The 19,975-nt window shown below is 39.0% G+C and overlaps 1 protein-coding gene across 20 annotated transcripts in view; it reads right to left on the minus strand.

Annotated features, from left to right (window-relative positions):
• Positions 1 to 19,975, minus strand: part of EPB41L2 (erythrocyte membrane protein band 4.1 like 2) — a 76,321-nt gene that overhangs the window by 26,176 nt on the left and 30,170 nt on the right. For all 20 annotated transcript variants that reach the window (XM_083498058.1, XM_083498059.1, XM_083498072.1 and 17 more), the window contains 7 exons: positions 15,559 to 15,663; positions 13,096 to 13,138; positions 9,870 to 9,945; positions 8,823 to 9,041; positions 5,833 to 5,920; positions 3,738 to 3,890; positions 2,526 to 2,623 (listed from right to left, as the gene is read on the minus strand). In XM_083498058.1, coding sequence (XP_083354184.1) covers positions 2,526 to 2,623; positions 3,738 to 3,890; positions 5,833 to 5,920; positions 8,823 to 9,041; positions 9,870 to 9,945; positions 13,096 to 13,138; positions 15,559 to 15,663 — 782 coding nt within the window. The remainder of the gene's footprint in view (positions 1 to 2,525; positions 2,624 to 3,737; positions 3,891 to 5,832; positions 5,921 to 8,822; positions 9,042 to 9,869; positions 9,946 to 13,095; positions 13,139 to 15,558; positions 15,664 to 19,975) is intronic.

Here is a 19,975-nt window from a genome sequence, read left to right on the forward strand (position 1 = left end):
ATTTTCTCCAGGTAAAGGAGGAAAACCACAGGGTTCTGTAGATTCTATGAAACAGTTCCACCCAAGATTTCCCAGGCTAGGCAATCTTAACTGGCCCCATGAAGGTTAGTCAACTGCTACTACTAATAAACTACTCGACTATGGGAACCTTCTGGTCTGAATCTACTCCTACAATGGTAACAATGGCAGCTAAAACTGCTGCATTCTTTTGCTAATCAACTCCTTAGAGTCAGCTGGCAAAGCCATTAACTAGATGACTATGGGAAGATGACTAACTAAAAGCAATGGGAAGATAAGCCCTTGATAGTGATGCTACCGAGTGTCCATTTATTCAAAAGGGATCTGCATGGAACCCCTGCACAGTATTTCTAGTGAAATGAATGGCAGTGATAGAACAGTGTTTGCCCTATCCCCATACCTCATCTAAGGTGCTACTGGAAGGAATTTTTTTATTTTATCTCATCTAAGGGGTGTGGGTGGGTGTAATAAATACGACCTTTCTAAAGAGACAGCTTTAACTATTAGAATTACACTTGCTGCAACAGTTATATTGCTCGTGTTTATGTGAATAGTCTTTCAAAGTCTTGCTGGCATAGCTTTTTTCTTGGAACACACAGAAGCCAGATTATTTTTAAATCAGGATGATTTAAATCTGCGGATTTTCTGCGTGGTGACCATCAGTAGGAACAGGATTTGATACATGCAGTACATTCTCCCTCCTTACCCAAACAGCTATTTCTGATTGGAATAGAATCCAATTAAATTGTATTCTATGAAAATGTCACAGAATAAATCTGTAACTTGAAATGGTCTAAAAAGAGGCTGACCAGACAGCAAATAATATTTTTCCCTGTTTAGAGAATGTTTTAAAAGTCAGATCATACTGTATTCATTTATTTAGAAGTAAAATGGAAATATAGTCCTGAATAAATCTGTTTAGGATTACAGCAAAATCCATCGAAACAATACAAAATCATGCTTCCCACTGCCAGCTATGAAAGGAGAACCACCACCTTGAAGGACTGCAGAGCCTCTTCTGCTACAGTCAGTAGTTGGAGGCTTTTGATTCATGACCAAAACATTAATCTAGCCTTTGGAAACCCAAAGAGCATTTCACCAACTTTGGCTGATGCACTAGCGGGACCCCTTCCTGAATAACAAGTAATTCCTATTCTGAGCATATTCATTGAGATTACTAAAATGTGCTGCATGTGGGGCTGCCTTTTAAAAGCCTCAGATACGTCAGTTCAAAATACTGCAGTGAGATTACCAACTTGTTGCAAAAACAGAATCATATACATGTTTAAACTACACTGGCTTCCAGTCTGTTTCTGGACAGCATTCATACTGCTGGCATTAACCTAGAAAATCCTAAATGGCTTCTGATCAGGGCATCTGAAGAATGGTTTTCACCTGTATTAACCTGGCAGTCTATGGAGAACATAAGTCTGACTATTGGTGGTTGAATGGATGACTACTGGAGACAAAGCTTCTTGTTGTGACATTCTTAATATAGAATACTTTTCAAAGATGTGGGTTGGCAACTGTGTTGCTTTCCTGCATGGACCGGGTAAAAACTGGTTTTAATACTGTTACTTTTATTGCTTGACTGTATGAGCTTTAAATTATGTTAAAGCTTGCTGTTTTAATTACTCTTTTTAAATGAAGATAAGCTAATCAAGAAAATGAACAACCAAATTGTCATTATCAGTACAAAATGGTCTTTGTCATCTAGGTATTGCCCCTGGTCCACTCAACTTCCTGGACCTGCATTAAATGAATTATTTATGTTTATTAATGAAGGTACTTTCATCTTATTATGATATACATCCATAATCTGAGTGATGACCCTGCTGCAGGATCATTTTTATTTAAAATTTATATCCTGACTTTAATTATTTTTTTACCAAGTGAACTTAGGGGAGTTCACAAAACACTTTTTTATGACTTCTTTCCCAACATCCCAATTTCCCCTCCTTAAGAATCACACTCAGAGGAAATCCATTATTCTTATTTGCAGGTGAAGAGTTATGCACAACACTGATGGTGACATGTACAAACTACATATAAAGATGTCATGGGTACATACAATCTGAAATACTGTAGTTTCATATTTGCCAGTTCGAGCTCTCTGAAAATACTACAGCAGTAACATGGTTCATGATTAAAGAGAACATCATATAATCTCAACATCGTTGAGAAGTGAGAAAAAAATACTCTAAAAGTTGTTGTGTTTTTTAGTAATAGTGGAAAAATTGCAGAGGTGATTTTACTCAGCAAAGATAGTTAGAAATGTGATGGTTCATGTATTAGGATACAGGATATTACCAAGTCAAAATAAAACAGAATGTGGGACTTCATAAAGTTTGTTTGCTTTTAACAGACTGCAAATTTCATTGAAACAGTGGCAGGGGAAGGGTGTCCTCAACCCACAGGGCATTTTCAATCAAAACTGCCCTCTCAAAGTTGCTATTCTCCCCAGAGGATATGGTGACCCCATAACTAAGGAACATTTTAAAAATTACCTATAAAATGTATGATGCTCCACACAAACCTTCCATAATTTCTTCGCAGCCCGATGGTTTGGCAGCTTAAACCCAATAGTACTCTCGAACTGTTCCAACTATAAAGATTACAAACACCAAAATTAGCACAAATTCTAGAAATCACTGTTGTCTAGTCTTACAATTTAAGAGTGCAGTTATTTCAACTACAGCATATCTCCCTTCTCAAGATTAGAAATACTCCAGAGTTTTCATATTTCTAACATAACAGCACTGCTTGAATTGCATACAGTAGTAACTACACTTTTCCCCCAAAGAGAGAATGAATACATTCACAAGCAACTCTATAGGTAGTAGCCATATTTTTCCAAGATCCAAAAAAGGCAAGCTCTTTCTAAACTAAAGCTTGCTTGCTGTGACAGCAGAAATTGTTGCATGTGTGCTTTAGCTGTTTCTCCGTACATATATAACATACTAGTATCATGGTCTATTATAGTAAATTTCCATCAAAAACATGCAAATTGTTTTACTTGCAATATGAAATGCTGCTTACATAGGAATTAATGAAAAGCATGGCACTAGCACAAAGATTTAATAAAAAAACCAGAGTAAATGAATGAACAGCAAGACTAGTTAAATATCAGACTAGATAGTAGGATTGTAATTTCCTTCAAGTATTGTCCAGAGTTTCTCAGTTTTGTACATAGTTCAAGCAGGCTCGAAACTACCATGCTATTTTTAAAACTAAATGTTTACACATTTCTCAATGTTAGTTTCAAACGGAACTGACATTTGTTTTTGAAATCAGTAGCAGTTAACTCTCAGAAGCTGAACTGCATGTTATGGGAAAAACCTACTCAAATGGTAGAGTGTTCTTAAACCACATCATGAGCTTCCCTAAATATAATTCAAACCACTCCAGTGAGACCAAATCACATAAACTAAGAGCTGCATAATGGCAGATGTGAGAACATGGCAACCTTCCATTACAGTAAGGAAATTTACAGGGCAGGAGTGTGTCCAATCATCAGAAAGCACACTGCGGACATACTGAAACCTTAATTATCTATGCTACCAGGGATGAAACTGTATTTGCTAAAAAACTATACCAAATGGACATATTCCTACATTATTCACAATGCAAATCGCTGTAAGATTGGACCTATTTTCAAAGAACTTCTGGGCTGAAAGTTATAACAACAGAGTGGCAAATTATGCCAGTCAAATGCTTACCTCAGTTGGTCGGACTTTAATATAGAAGTTACTGCGTTTGTAAGAAATCTTCAGTATTTTGGGCCAGGCAAAACGATTGATTCGGAGTCTGTCCTTGTAAATGAGAAGCCCATTGGCACATACCCCTAACATGATGTCAACACCTTCAGAATCCTATCAAGACAATTGTAAAAGTAATTTCTATTGGAATATTGAAGGAATATGGAGAGAAGAAGACAAAAGAGCAGGAAGGTATGCTAAGGTCATTCAAATAACACTTGGAAAATCAAGGAGCACCATATCATAGGCAGAAAAAAAAGTCTTAAATAAAGGCTTAAGAAACAGAAGTTTAAAAACCAGAAAAAGTATAATGTTGAACTAATACATTTTGTGGTTATGAGCTGAAAAATAACTTATTCTGGAAATATAGAGATAAATAACAAGATTTTATGAGAGGCTGGATACAAGAGAGTAATAAAAGCAGGTTTATCAATTATTATTATTATTATTATTATTATTATTATTATTATATTTAAATACTGCCTTTAATCCAAAGATCACAGGGCGGTGATCTTTGACAGAGCCCTTAAGACTAATTGAGTAGCAAAGACAAAATGTAACCTTTTAAAGAGTCAGCAGGAAGTGATGAGAGATTGAAGCTAAGAAAAAAACAGTGATAGAAAAATCTAAACTTTCTAAAGAATAAATCATTGGTTTTCAACCAGTATGCCATGGCACCATGGGGTGCCTTGAATGATGATCAGGGGTGCTGTGAGCAATACTGGCCTCTGTCCCTCTTTCCTTCCCTCCCTCCTCTGATGCCTTCTCGCGACTCTGCCTCCGAAAGGCTTGCACAGCTGTTTGTTGCAGCAGCCGTGGCTACAAGCTTCTCAGGCAAATGGTGCCTCTGGGGCTGGCCAGGGGGTGCTTCCAGGCCCCTGTAGGACAGTGTGAGAAAGCATCTTTCTTTGGGGCAGGGGGGGGCAGCTGAAAGACCAGGTGCAGCAGCAGTGGCTGCCTAGAGGGCTCCCAAGGAGAGGGGAGAAGAGGCTGAGCGAACACTACAAAAGGGAGGGTGTTCGAAAAGGGATACACGGCTGCCAGTTCTGCAGGCAAGGGGTGACATAATTGGGCCCCTAAGCCGCACAGGGATGCCGCAGAAAAAATTTTGTTGCTCAAGGGAGCCGTGGACTCAAAAAGGTTGTAAAACTCTAGAATAAACAGAGGCTAGATGGATACTATCAGTATTAAATGCAAAAGAGAACAGAAACCTTAATAGTTCAACAGAAGTCACATTAAGGCATTGAGTTGTAGCACAACCCTATGTATGTTTAATCAGAAGTCCTTGAGTGTCATGTTTTCCCTCCTGTGGCTTAGCCTGCCTTTAACACATTCTAGAATCAGTTCTGGTTCTGGCTTCATCTCAAGTGCATTATTCTGGGCACTGTATGATTCACAGAAGGGAAGAGAGGAGATGTAGAGATTAGGTTTGTATGCAGACAACACAGAAATGACCAGGAGAAAGAAGGAGGCAAAAGTAAAACTGCAATCTGAAAACCAGCATGTTGCAGAGATATGTGCACATGCATGGCAGAAAAGAAGAGAGGAGGCACAGAGACCAGGGGAGGAAAAAGAGTGATTGAGATGGAAATAGAAAAAGTAAAGAGAGATATAAACTGTCAGGAGTTTAAGCCCTATTTTCTAAAATACAAGCTGGGGAAAAGTCTGTATGGAGCATCTGTTTACTTAAGAGGATTTTTAAAAAGAAAAAAAAGAAAAGAGAAAGGCTTATTTTTAAAATGCAATGCAATTGGTTCAATGCAAATGATTTTGTGTGAGGCATGTGCAACAGAAAGAAAATGAATGGTTGAATATGGTACATGCTTCCATGTAGATGTATGAAAGGGCGTGAACAGGTGGAGTACGTGTGGATAGCTGGGTATAAATGGGATGTGTATGCTGCTTTGGCCCTGCACAATTTTGGCTTTGGTCCCACCAACTGATGGCATGTGGCCTCAGAAAGTTATTCAGCCTGAATGCCGCATTCCCTTGTGGATAAGGTTCCACACCCCTCTGTTCTAAATGAAATGTCATCTATAGAAATGCCGGCCAATACCTTAGCATGATGTAAATCCACTCCGTACATGGAAAGTCTCTTGGCATTTTCTAAGAATTGGGAATCTGCCTGTGCTGGAGTCAAGCCTCTGGAATGATTGATAAAAGAAAATTCACGGCAAAAATGAGTATCAACAACAACATAAGCCTTCCTGCATCAGATCCATGTCCCTACAACAGCCTGTTTCTAGCAGTAGCCTTTTGGGGGTTTAACTGTGATTGGTTATTCCATTTATCCCAAGCATCTGGCCCTCAACAGAATCTTGTTTCAGCTACACATTCAATCCTAGCAGTCACTGACCCTCGCATCTATAGAAAAGCACTGAAACTAAATGACAGGATACTAGTTAAATGGCATGGTAGATATTATTTAAACACCTACACCGCACCAAGTCTCTCATAAACATTTTGGTTAAAAAATCAATGGCAGACACTCAAACTATGCAAGCCAAGGTCTTAGCAAGTCTGCCAAGTCTCCAAGTAAGTTAAGGAAGCAACAGAACCTGAATCTTCAAACAGTACTCTCTCATGTTTGGGCAAGTAATCAGGGAGTTATCCTCACCTGGCATCTATCTCCTATGGAAAAGGCTGCAAAGGTGTAACATGTTATAGAAAAAGAGATTTGCTTTGTTGGAGATTGCTTTTAGAACCATTTTTAGCGGGGGGGAAACCAGGGATTTTCTTAACACAGATGTCCTGTTCTGGGGAGAATGGGTGGGGGGCATTTGGGAATCTTTGGGTTTTCCCCTCCCACCAGTATGTGACAGCAGCTCCATACTCTTTGGCCAAAACCATCTCTAAAATTTACTAGCTGCTGTTGAACTACCTGAAAGGTACTGGTGGAGTGGTTGGGGCCAACATAATTTAGACCAGCATTTCTCAACCTTGAATCCCTAGACAACTCCTCCCATCATTCCTATCCAGCATAGCTAGTAGTCAGAGATGATGGGAATTGTTGTTCAAGACTATCTGGGACCCAAGGTTGGGAAAGGCTGGCCTGGGCCAATGCAGTTCCTTCAACATATACTTCAAGCCCAACCACTATTCACCCCACAACGCTCCTGCCCACACTTCAGCAGAGCCCTTCACAAACCCCACCTTCTACTAATGGAAGGTGTAAACCCGAACACTCACCCTCTTTACCAGGGAACCCCCTAAATGCGGGAAGAGATTTTTTTTTATTTGGCTTAGAATGAACCTTATTGAAAGATTTGTCAAGCCTCCTTTCCAACATGAACCTTACAGAACAAAAGGGGCAACTTCTGCACACATGCGTATCTCACCTGCTTGCAGGAGCATTACACAATAAAGAAGAAAACAAATAAGAAATTCTTTGAAGAACAGAGTATCGGGAAATTTGATCTAAACTTGTTGCTATTACAGTGATATCGTTGCCTCTGTCAACAAAGAAATCTAGGTCATAAGCATTTGCTTGTGACATTCTGAAATGTTAAGCCGACAGTAGGAAACTCTTGCCCCAACTGTCACAAATTAGCTGTTACTCTCCTCTGAGAACAGAGGTATATTACCCATAAGCACTAAGGCTGGAACACATCTAATATCTGATATTTTTTATATTGCAATTTTAATGTTGTGAACCACCCTGAGATCTACGGGCATAGGACAGTATAATAATTTTGGCTACAACTGTTACACAGTAGTTCACTGTTGCCTAAAACAGTAACCTTTTGCCCAATCATGGCTTTCTCTATCTAGCAGTGCAAATGGCCAACTGGACAGATTTAAGTTTCCTTGCTGAGATTATGGATCGTATTGAAACATATCTGTTTATGTTCTAATCACCATGGGTTTGTGGGTGGGGAGAGGAGCAAAACAACTTGAATGCAAGTAAATCACAGAGAGGGGAAGTCTTTTTAAAACATATACACAAGGTTCCAATTACTTGCAAAATGGATGTGTCTGACTAATTATATTTTGTAGATTCCTTCTGTGAAACCTTCCTCTTCCCTCATGTGATACAAAATGTTCAGTTCCTCACAAAGCTAACTACGTGAAGTACCCAATGAGTTCAGCAAAACACACACTTTGCTGGGGGCACAGTCAAGTTAAAATTATGTGATTTAGTCCTACTAATTTCAATGACAAGTGAAGCGTATGCCACCCATCACTAGTCAGAACATAAATTGCTTGGTTTTGGCTAGATGATGCCCGGTGTTCAACAACGCAACTTTAAAATATGGATGACAAGAGTAGTAAGCCTGTGCTGTTGCCACTGAGTGCAGTGGCAAGAGAGGATAAAGAAGTTATCCCCTTTCACAACAGTATTATACCACATACTACCAGTAATAAAATGAAGAGATAACCACAGAAGTTGACTGCTCATGAATGGGGCCGCACACCTGAGTGGCGCAGCTCTAGCATTATATAATCTCACAAAACGTTTTTTGCTGGAATGGAAAAATAATAAAAGTAATTTATGAGTGAAAAAATCTGATGATGTTTTTCTCTAGATGATTAAGCCTACACTGAAAACAATCTACCTCTCCCCATTACATCATTCTTGTACACAATCTCTGGGGAATATTGAGGATTTATTGGTTTGAAAAATGTTACCATACTATTCAAATATACTCGGATATTAACTCCAAAACAAGGGAAAAAGAAAAACAAAAGTAGCTCAGATATGAAGCGCTGTAGTCATAACGGCAAAAGTTCATGATGAGGACAGATGATCATCAACTGTGGTTTCAATTTACAAATGTAATTTCAATCTGATTTTTTCCATCAGAAGAGTTTGTTACTGTTTTTAATGGCTAAGTCAATGGCTGATTTTCTGATTTTCAACACCTTTGGCTGATTTTCCAAATTTTTAAGAACAAAAAACTCTTAAGCTTGAGCTAGCTTGTGATATTCCAAATTAAGGTTATAAAGAAATACAAAGGCGTTCTAGGTATTAGGATTCTGCATGAAATCCAATACTACCCACTACTAGGAAAGAGAACAGAACTGAAAGGTTCAGAAATGACCCACCTGTGTGTTTTGTGCAACTCCACTACTTTTTCCTCCATCTCTTTTGTCTGGTTAGGTGCAAACTGAAATTCCCCTATGTAATCACTGTTGTGTTCCTCTGGATCATAGTCACCTAGTTCTGCTTGTAGAGTATATGAACCAAGGAGAGCATGGGTCACAAAAGAACATGGTAGGCGGCCAGAAGCAATATCCTGACGAAGCTGCAAACATAGGAAGTACCTGAACAGAGAAAATGTCATCAGACAAATATTTCTTATTCATTTTGACATGTTAAGAAAACTAAAAAGATAAATATCTTTATTAAAGCAAAGTTTTTGTTTTTGTTCTAAAAAAAAACTATTAAAGCAAAGTTTTTGTTTTTGTTCTAAAAAAAAAACATGCCACAAAAATACCTTTTAAAGGACATAGGATTCCAAGTGCAACCTGTTCTTCATATATATCCACCAATAAATGTATGTGTGTAAATTGATATCCATTAACAGATACACACTTGTGAAATCCTAGCACCAATATTCTGATTTCTAGTACAAACGGATTATAGTTAAAATTCACTGCAAAGATATTTTAGTTCACAATCAAAACATCCTTACTGAAACTTTATTTCGTATAAGAATTGGTTTACACCCAATTACTCGGGTGTTTGAATATTTCCTATTGATTCACTGCTAATTTTGTTCCTGTCTCAGTGTCCCATATACCCTATAGCCCTCTCTCTACAACAGAAAGCTTCATGTTATGCCAGTCCCTGCTCCCCAAAATTCATCTAAAGGAAAAATAAGCCATATACATTTTCACTTGTTATCTTAACTTTTACACTATCAGAGATCCAAGAGAAATATTTCAGAATCCGGATTCAGGATAAGTTGCTAGCAGCAAACAGGTGCAAGATGTCTCCAGACATTACCGAGTCTGAGCCAAAAACTATTTGTTGTGTTTTCTATCTTGGTCATGTTCTCCTAAGCTTACAGACTTAAACTTTACATAGCATTCCAAGGAAATATGAAAAACACAGGATTCAAAGTCAGGTAGTAATGCTTCATGGCATACCTGGTGATGTCTTCTGTTAACTGTGAGGGATCCGGAGGATAAAACTTCACATTAAATGTAAATAGCCAGGGCAAATCTAAATTGGGAAATTCCAAAAGCCCAGGAAATGTATTGGTGGGAGGATAAGAAGACAAAAGCACGTACACTGAAGTCTACTACATATACATTTGGGGAATAGTGTACACAAAAACTACACCATGATACTTTTAAAGCACTTTTAAAAGTTGAACATATTTAACATATTCTTCAGTTCTCTTGCAAAGCTGCTACTGTAACTCCTTGGGATCTTAACCGTTTCTATTTTGTCCCTCGTGCTATTTAACATCTACATGAAACCACTGTGCAAAGTCAAGTCATCCAAAGATTTGAGGTGAGATGCCATTAACATACACATGAGGAACCGATTGGCCCTCCAGAAGATGTTGGACTACACTTTTGATATATGCATTCATGCAAACTTTTTTTTATTGGAGAATGGCATTGCAGAACTCAGATAAGAGTCGAATTTCAAAGGGTAACTGCATTTTGGAAGTGAGAATTGGGTAGGCTCACATCAAAATGTGAACCAAATTGAATTACTCTCCCATCCCTAAGCACAACTAAACCACGGCATTCAGCACAAAAGGGCAAGGCAGCAGGCAGTTGATATTAGGAACAGAACGCAGCGTCCTGGGAAATCTCAGCTCATTCTCTTCATCTCCTTTTTTATAAAGCTTACTTCTAGTCCCCTAGCTGTGAATATTGTCTTTAGCTTGTGTGGACAATGAAATTAATAAAATATCAGAAGCCAAGGGTGGTGCGGCCAAGTAATATTCCCAATGGCCTGACACTTTCTGCCCCTTTCATGATAAACAAGAATATACACACAACAAGTATATGCAAAGACAGGAGTGCCTGGCGTGCTCTGGTCCATGGGGTCACGAAGAGTCGGACATGACTAAATGACTAAACAACAACAACAAAATAATTTGGCTATTATGCTGACATAGAAGCCTGATTTAAAAAGAAAAAGAAATGCAGAACATGTTTATAAGTTACATGCATCTATTTTAAGAAATATGAGATTTAATCAACGTACGTAGAACCTTACCATTATAATTAGTGTTATTCAATTAAGCTTACTGTCTACATTTTAAAATTGAAACTGTTAGTCCTACTTTTGTTTTTTTTTATTATCAATTGAAACCACAAAAAAGGTTGACTGTTTCTTCATTGAATCCTAAATTGCAGTGCAATCCCAGGCATGTTAACTCCAAGTAAATTTCAGATTTCTTGTAAAAGAGAGATAATGTGTATGTAACCCTGAATGTGACGCGGGTGGCGCTGTGGGTAAAACCTCAGCGCCTAGGGCTTGCCGATCGCATGGTTGGCGGATTGAATCCTCGTGGCGGGGTGAGCTCCCATCGTTCGGTCCCAGCTCCTGCCCACCTAGCAGTTCGAAAGCACTCTTAAGTGCAAGTAGATAAATAGTGACCGCTTTCTAGCGGGAAGGTAAACGGCGTTTCCATGTGCTGCGCTGGTGCCGGCTCGCCAGAGCAGCTTCGTCACGCTGGCCACGTGACCCAGAAGTGTCTCCGGACAGCGCTGGCCCCTGGCCTCTTAAGTGAGATGGGCGCACAACCCTAGAGTCGGACACGACTGGCCCGTACGGGCAGGGGTACCTTTACCTTTACCCTGAATGTACGAATAGTTGAAACATTTGATGAGCTCTTGCAAAGTGTACTATTGTTAAGTAGGTAGAAAATAATCATCTAGATTTCTTGTATGACTGCAAAAATAAGTTTAGTTTTAGTTATGATCTGGAATCCAGCATTGTAGGCTGCACAGTAACCTTTATGGGCATTCTTCATTCTATTCATGAATCTGTGTATGTATAGGCTGCAAATCTGACCTTTCACAACTGTAGGTTGCATGCCAAATGAATAATTGTTTAGTGTAAAGTGCAAATCTCTGCAATGTTGCACTTCAGACTCAAACGTTACTGTTCTTTGAAGGAATATTCTGGCTATCATGAACACAAGCCACCAATACATTTTCAGAAGCTAACATAATGCTACTGATATTTGTGGTACCATACTGAAGCAAAGGACTACACAAAACTTAGAATGTAGCCTGAGAGTTTTCTCGTGTATCAAATTACTAAGAAGCTACTTCCCAATTTTAGTGAGCATGTCTCATCAGAAATACTTCATTGTCTCTCATCCACTGATCCTCCTCCCACCCCACTTCCCTGTTTTTCTCTGTAAAAATGAAAAGGTGACACCCTATGAACACAATGAGGAAGTACTTGGTAGAACTATTTTCCAGCTTCTATTTAAGCTAACTCACCAAGGCCCTTAACCATGTGTAGGGTAGAAAGAAAGAAAGGAGAGAGAGGGAGGGAGGGAGGGAGAGGGAGAGAGGGGGAGAGAGAGAGAGAGAGAGAGAGAGAGAGAGAGAGAGAGAGAGAGAGAGAGGAGCATTTAATAGAGTATAGAGAAGAGGATTACCTATCTATCAAGAGTGTTATACAATAACATGCCCTTTCAGGGCCATGAAAACCTTCCTGTAATGATCCTTCCTGTAATGATTATATACTGTTTGGCCATACAAATGTACGAAGAGATGTGTTTTACCATACCTGACACTGTTCAAAATCTCTTGCTACTGATACTAAGGTCAAACAAAAAGAACAAGCATATGCCAAAGAAGGGAACCAAGGCTACTTGATCTGCTATGCTCAAAAAACTAGCTGTCTTTGGTTTCCCATATCTCTGAACTGTTTCCATCACAGCTGGTTGTTATAATAACTTAGAAACTTTAAAACTACTGTCCAGGTTTGTCATTTTCATCCTCCCATCCTATCCTTTTACTTTTTGTGTTGGGTATTTTAAATTGCAAGTTTTGTGAGGGCAGAAATCTAAGTGCATTTTGGGAAGCCTTTCCAGCAGAAAAATGGGATGGTGGTGCTTAAAATGAATAAAGGTTGCACACTGCTTGGTGGCAAAGGTTACTCTTAAAAACAGCAGTGTGTGAGAAAATTTCTGAAGTGGAAATACATAGTCTTAGACACTAAAGAGATAGTGCTGTCTTGCAGTTGACAGGTGTCCAACCTTCTTGGGCTTCAGTCTGATGCAGACAAATGCATTGAAATTAGTTTCTGAAAGACTAACTAAATGAAACTCAGGAACCAACAGAAATGTACTGCTCAGTTGTGAAATAATTTTAAAACCTGCTTAATACTTACTGCGAATTTGCCTCTTTATTTCCTTTGAAGGATCAAGCCAATTCTAAAAAAGAAAATTGGAAGAAAAGCATGGGATACTTAAAGACACATTTTATATACAGCTCTGTGAAACTGTAAGTTATTGCTATTCTTTCAAAATCAGCCTGCAGTTTCTTTGACAGCAAATCTACTTCAGATATCAAGCTATAGTGATTTTCTTCCTTCTCTTTGCATATATTTGCACCTTACAGGAAGATGACAACTTTAGTAAAAATAGATGATAATAATAACAACAATAATATAATAAATGTTTTTGAAAAACTATCCCAGGCCAACTATCTCATTCACCTGCATTTAAAGAAGGCGAAGATCAGCATGGATTTGCCTACCACTCAAGAAAAGGCTACTGGATATGCAAAATACCTTTGTCTTATTCCACACAAGAGACAGACTGTCTCTTCATTATACAGCAGTTGTAAATGATACAAAAATAGAAAGAAAGAAGTAATCTAATCAGAAAGCTGAACATATTCTACATCTTACCCTCAGTGTGATTTTGTTCACAAAATCTATGGTGTGATGTTTCAAAACAGAGAGCACTAAACTGTCTACAAGGATGTGTAAGGTGCTTCCCCACAAATATTTAGACGCTTTAATGTTGGAATCAGATAAGCACTACTTGCCACAATTCATCAGAGTAGAATTCAATCAGAGTAGAATGGTGCAAATAAATCACTTGTGCATTTATGATAGCATAAACTTTTCAACAAAATATTTTTGTGCTGTCTGTAAATATCATTAAGTTGTCAAAAATTGTGTAGACTTATGCCACAGTTAACTACCTAGACCTCCTTTCCAAAGTACCTTGGAGCTTCATTAGGGACCACATCTAATTCTCTGCTGAGAAGAAAGAGCCTGGCATTCAGTTTCTACATTCTGCAGCTGCAGTCTAGTGCAACAGCTGGCTCATAAATGGGTGGCTATGATGAGTGTACAAGAATAAGAAAACACACATCATTCAGCATTTAGCATTTACTGGGCTGTAGGTCAGAGATTTTTGTGGCATTTTAATCTGAGGAGGCAATGGCCACAGTAGGAAAAAATGAATTAGGTTACGTGGGTGCCAAGATGAGAACTATTCCATCTTAAGCTTTTTAAATTTGAGGAACGGCAGAGGTAATAGTAGCAAAACTCAGTTGATAAAATCTGTGAGAGGCTTCAGTAATGTGTATTCCTTATTATAAAATTCAAAAAACAACATGGCAAGGTAAGGAGAAACAATATAAACAAATATGATTTCTGTGCCCACTTGTGTCATCATTACAAGCTGTCATTTTATATATTTATCATTTTCTTTGGTGCAGATAATTTCTCAATTTTGACAACATTTTCTCATCTGGTCCAGACGAGAAAGATAAAATAGCTTTTTAAAAACTGTTGTAGAATGTCTTGAGCAGAATGTCAAAATTACAGTTCAATTATTGACATTTTGCCTCAGAGCCTAGCTGCTGATAAACAGCTACATAAAATATCCTGGAGTTCTCATGCCAACACCCTGGTTAGCAGAATTCTTCTTGATTTGATGTCATATTCCATGAGCTTGGTATGGCTTTGCTCTTTCCTATCTCTTTCTTTTTGTCTTTCATGTAAATGCAGACCCTCCTCAGAAGGGTCTTGTCAACAGATGATCCTTATCAGTCCCCAATGCAAAAATTATTGCTCTGTTTCTCTCCTTAGTAAATAGGAAAACAATAAAACGGGGTGATGAATGTTTGAGCTGAAATGCCAAACGCAAGAGAAGTCCTCACAGCTTTAAATCAAGCCTTGCTGCAGTGTTGTAGGCTACCATGGGGAAAACACCAACGGGTGTTGTATTTTTGGGTTATCATGATGGAGCCATCTCCTTGCTGTTGATGTTTTACCTGGCATTGCTGTAATTTTTCCTAGGTTTTGTTAACTTTTAGGCATTGTTGAGAAAATTGTTTTACATGCATATTTGTCCACTAGGAACAGAAGAGCAGGAAGGACAAGAGTGAGCATGGCTTGTGTGCTGAATTTCATGACAGTGAGATTGGCCATAGAGAATAACCCTAACCATGACAGCAAGCCTCAGGCATGAGTGTTCCCTCATACCTTTCTCGCCTCCTTCACATTCAAGGGGAGATTTGCTGCTAAGTAGCTTCTAATCTTCCCCTCACATGGAAGGACAATGAAGAAGAGAATGACTGCACATGAATCTGAGGTTCCCCACTGCTCATTTCAAATCCTTCAGGAGAATTATCTGAATGAACCTAGGGAATGGAGCCAATGCTACTGGCACTGATATTCTTCCTCAATTTGAAATATGTTACTTGTTAAAGTTTACCACCAACTAGGACCAAACATGCTAGTCATAAGAGCTCTCTGAAGTTTGAGGCCCTGAAGTAGAATGGAAAAGATTGAAAACATTAAACAAATGTTATTAATGCAAAATTTAGTACTTGCCTTCTGATCAGCATGGTCTTGAAACAGTAAACCAAAGTAGTCCTTTTCCAATAAGTTAAGCTGTCCACACACCTTATCAAATAGCACATGGCCTTTAGCCTTTTTCTAAGGAGAAAGAACACTACTGTCAAGTAAGAGGATAGACTATTAAAACGTTTATTTCAAACTATAAAAATGTTAAAACTTTTTAAGGCGTCTCACTTCAACATACTAACAAAGAAAAAATGTTCAATATTAGTTCCTCCTTAGTTTCCTTTATTTATTAGAAGAAAGAATTCAACAGCTGTACTTGAAACCTGCAATTGGTAAATAGGAAACCCCTGTTAAGAGATGTGGTCCCCCAGGTATTTAAGTAATTGAAATATACTCTTAAACAGAACAAAAAGCTACATACAATTCCTAATAGTAAGCTTGAAGTCTTCCAATAATAGCATTGTGTCACACAAAAATATCAAAGAGTAAGCAATGTAATTTAAGATTGGCATCCTTTAATTCAAGAACATATAGGTTTTGAAAGAGGAATCTGTTTAAATTTAGTAAGATGGTTCCACAACAGAAATGTCAATCTGGAATATAAATTCATTGGGTTGTGTCCATTACTAGTCCTACTCAGAGGAGACCCATTGAAATAAATTAACATGACAAATTTCATTCCATTAATTTTAGTGGGTCTGCCCTGAGTAGGACTAGAACTGAATGCAACCAGTCTTTGCTAGTCAGCCACATAATACTTGGAATCACTGTTAGTCTTTTACCAAAATGCCAGGCCCAGGGGATGGGGACAAGTGACTCCAGCACCAATACATGGTAATGTTAAGGTCCAAAGAGTGTTTTATGCATTCCACTTCACCAGAACCTAGGGCAGTTCCACTCCAGATTTACTAAAGAAGTTGCAAGGCACACAACAACCATTTCTGGCCCAAAGGAAATACATGGTCCAGCATGTCAAGAAAGAAAATGAAAGAAATAATGCCTTTTTTCTTCTTTTCCTTCTTTCTGCTCCCCTTCCCTCAACCCTTAGCATAATTATGTTATTTTCTTAATCCCATCAGCTTTTAATGAGGGTGAACTGTTACAGGAAATGTGCTCCCCATTTTTTTGCCATCCCTATCTTCCCCATCAATTTAAAAACTAGTATAAGTAAAATAAAGAAACAACACCCCCCTTTTTTACAAACAAGAGACTCACAATGTGTCCAGTGTAGCTCACTCACATAAATAGTGGGTGGGGGAGGGGGTTAGAATTAAACAACAAAGCTGATCAGGGACTTTGGGCCCTAAGCTTTGCTTCTGCATAGGTGTGGCCTTAAAGCAAACAGCTCTGAGCATGCTCAGAACAGATGTACTGGCTTCTGGGTCATTCAGAACAGCAGAACAGCAAATGTGGCTGGATTGCCAACATAAAAGGGGAAACTGTACAACCAGGGCTAAAAGTGCTGGAAGTTCCATTAACATACAAATTTACTATCACGATGTTTTTCGGTATGGAGACAGATGGGTAGGACCTCCTGGCCATAGCAATACTTTTGGACTGAGATTGGCTGTGTGGTGCAGAGAGCTGGCCAGAGAATGGAAGATTGACAGATCAGTCTCCCCAAGTGTCTCAAATGGATTGTGGAAGGATGTATGGCTTTGAGATTTTTAAGGAAATTTTTGCATTTTACTTGGTAGGGATAAGCACTGGATGGTCTAAAGGACCAGCCTCTGCTGACTTTAATCAGGAAGTAGGAGGAATGAAAAGCAGAAACAGCAACAGCTAATCATCATCATCAACAACATCAGCAATGGCAATCCATTGTTTGTAGTCACGTTTCAAAAGGATCTTCTCAGATAACAATATATGCTAATAATTGGGGGGGGGCTCTATCACATGGGGCCCTAATTCTGTGCATACTGTGCAGACCTATCAATCTGCCACTGACTACACTTGGTTCAGCTGAGGCCATTCTGCTGTACTCCTCTCTCCCATCCTGCAGATGAATTAGTGCTCCATCCTGTTCCTTCTAGCACAGGTGGAGCCTGAAGGTAAATGCCCACACATGGTCTCCTCAGGAGTCATTGCCTGGCGGTAGAGACTGGAGCTCACTTAAATTGCAAGTTGTTAGCAAAGGACCCAAAAGCCCCTGAGGCTCATCACACTGATATTTGGAAATTCTTTGAAAAACTGTAATTTCTCTTTGGCACAATTGGAGAGGATCAGCATGCTGCCTTATACTTCAAGCAAGTCCCACGTCCTTACTCTGTTATTTATGGCATTTGGTAAAGCAGCCATAATATGACATTTTTGAGACCTGGCAGTTGAAAGGCATTTTTGCAATTGCTTATCCTGCAGATTTCACTAGACGCCACTGCAATTCCAAAGGAACTCCATCAACTGCCTATGTGTAGGCTCTTGCGACACTGAAGTTATTGTGCCTAGCAGCCAGAGATAGAAAGCTCAAAACTGAACAAGCCTGCTATGCTCTGTGAGCTATGCACTACACAGTAGTTGTGAGCTATACTGTACAAATACAAAGGACAAGGGGGAAAAGGTATGCAGTGCAACTACCAAGCACAATAAATACATTGTTTGTTTGTTTCAAAAGGAATCAAAGCACATTCATACAGGACTGAACTGCTCAATTTAGATCCCAGTATTTACAGTTCTAGCTAGATCTTTCAATGTAGCATCTCATCCGCTGAAACACAAGGAACAATATGTAGTTAACGTATATCAACAAATACATCAGAGAATAAGCAAGATTATGGGGAAATATATATTCAGGTACAACACACACACACACACACACACACTTCCTAACTTGTGGCTGATATTATGGGAGGCCTTTACTAACTGCCTCCTGCCCAAGGGTAACTTTAAAAAAACTTTAAAAAACTTTTAACCAAAAAATTAAAAAATGAAATTATAATAAGCTCCTTTCACAAAAAGCCTGATTTAAAATGAAATTGAAATAAAATACAAACAATTTTCCATTTTATATACTTTACTTTACTACTGGGCTTAAGGAGTAGTAAATTCTCAAAAGGAGTAAAAACCCAGATGTTATTGAGCATTCTATCAGGCTCATCCATGACGTGACGTCCATGAATGAACCTCTATCTTCTTTGCTCAGATTATGAATAAGCAAGACTTTACTGATCAGATCTGATTGTTTACTAGTTTGCACAGTGATGTCTAATAAAACATTCCTGTCCAATTCTATTAATATTTACTCAGAAGTGCTAGTAGACTCTTGGTATAGTGGAGGGGTCTGGGGAAGTTTTTAGGCTGTGGTTTTATTTTATTATAAAACTAATGAAATAAAAATATTTACTCAAAACTAAATCCCACTCTGTTCAGACTAACTCCCAAGTAGCCACTGATGTTGCAGACTTCCCTTCCTGCCAGTTGAGAGGGAGGCCTGAAATCTTGGCCAGCTGCTACCGGTTAGGGTAGACCAGGCACGTCCAATGGGTAGATCATGATCTACCAGTAGATCACTGGGCATCTGTGGTAGATCACTGGCTCCCCCCCCCCAAGAAGCTCAACAACTTTGGTTCCCCTAAAAGAAGCTTCCTGCACCCCCCAAAACAGGACTTTCCTTCCTTTAAAAAGCTCAATAACTTTGACCTGAACCCCCAAAAGGGGGTAGATCACTGCCAGCTTTTAACTCTGTGAGTAGATCGCAGTCTCTTGGGAGTTGGCCACCCCGGTGTAGACTATACTGAGCTAGATGGGCCAGTGGTCTGGCTCAGTGTAAATCAGCTTCCTATGAGGTCCACCACAAGATGCCTCCTCAGTGTGGTGGTGGAAAGTGCCATTGTTAGTGCTCAGACAGAGGGGGAAAAATAAATGGGAAGTCTTAGGGTTATTGCAAGGGTGGACTAGGGACAGCATAACATTTGCAGGAACCAGTGCCTTTTGATTTCCCCAACATGGGGAAAAACTTATGCTTTTCTGGGAGCTGGTATAGTTCTCTTCCCTCCCTTTAAGCAAATGGGAGGGGGCAAAGTGAACAATGAAGAGGGGGAATGCATCCCACCACATTCCGGCCTAGCAAGCAAAAGTCCAGCAGGATGTAGCAAAGTGGTGGTTTATTTATTTACATTTATATCTCATCTTTCTTCTATTAGGGAACCCAAGGCAGCATATACATGGAACACAGACTGTCATTCATCTAGGTACTGACCAGACCTGCTTAGGAAGCCTTCACATGCCTTCTGACCACACCCTGGCACTGCTGCAGGCTGTCCCCTACCCCCATAGCATTAATCTTTGTTATTAATATAATTTTGGAGTGTTTCTTTGTAACAGATAGACAAGATGGACAATATGCAACTGATTTAAGTAAATATTGTTCATGGTTCAAAACACACTTTCCTACATTTTAGAAATATCATGAGTTCACTAATAAATCATAGGTCATGTGGTATTTGAA

The sequence above is a fragment of the Podarcis liolepis genome (genome assembly GCF_965112155.1).
Source record: "Podarcis liolepis genome assembly, chromosome: 3".
Classification (NCBI taxonomy): domain Eukaryota; kingdom Metazoa; phylum Chordata; class Lepidosauria; order Squamata; family Lacertidae; genus Podarcis; species Podarcis liolepis.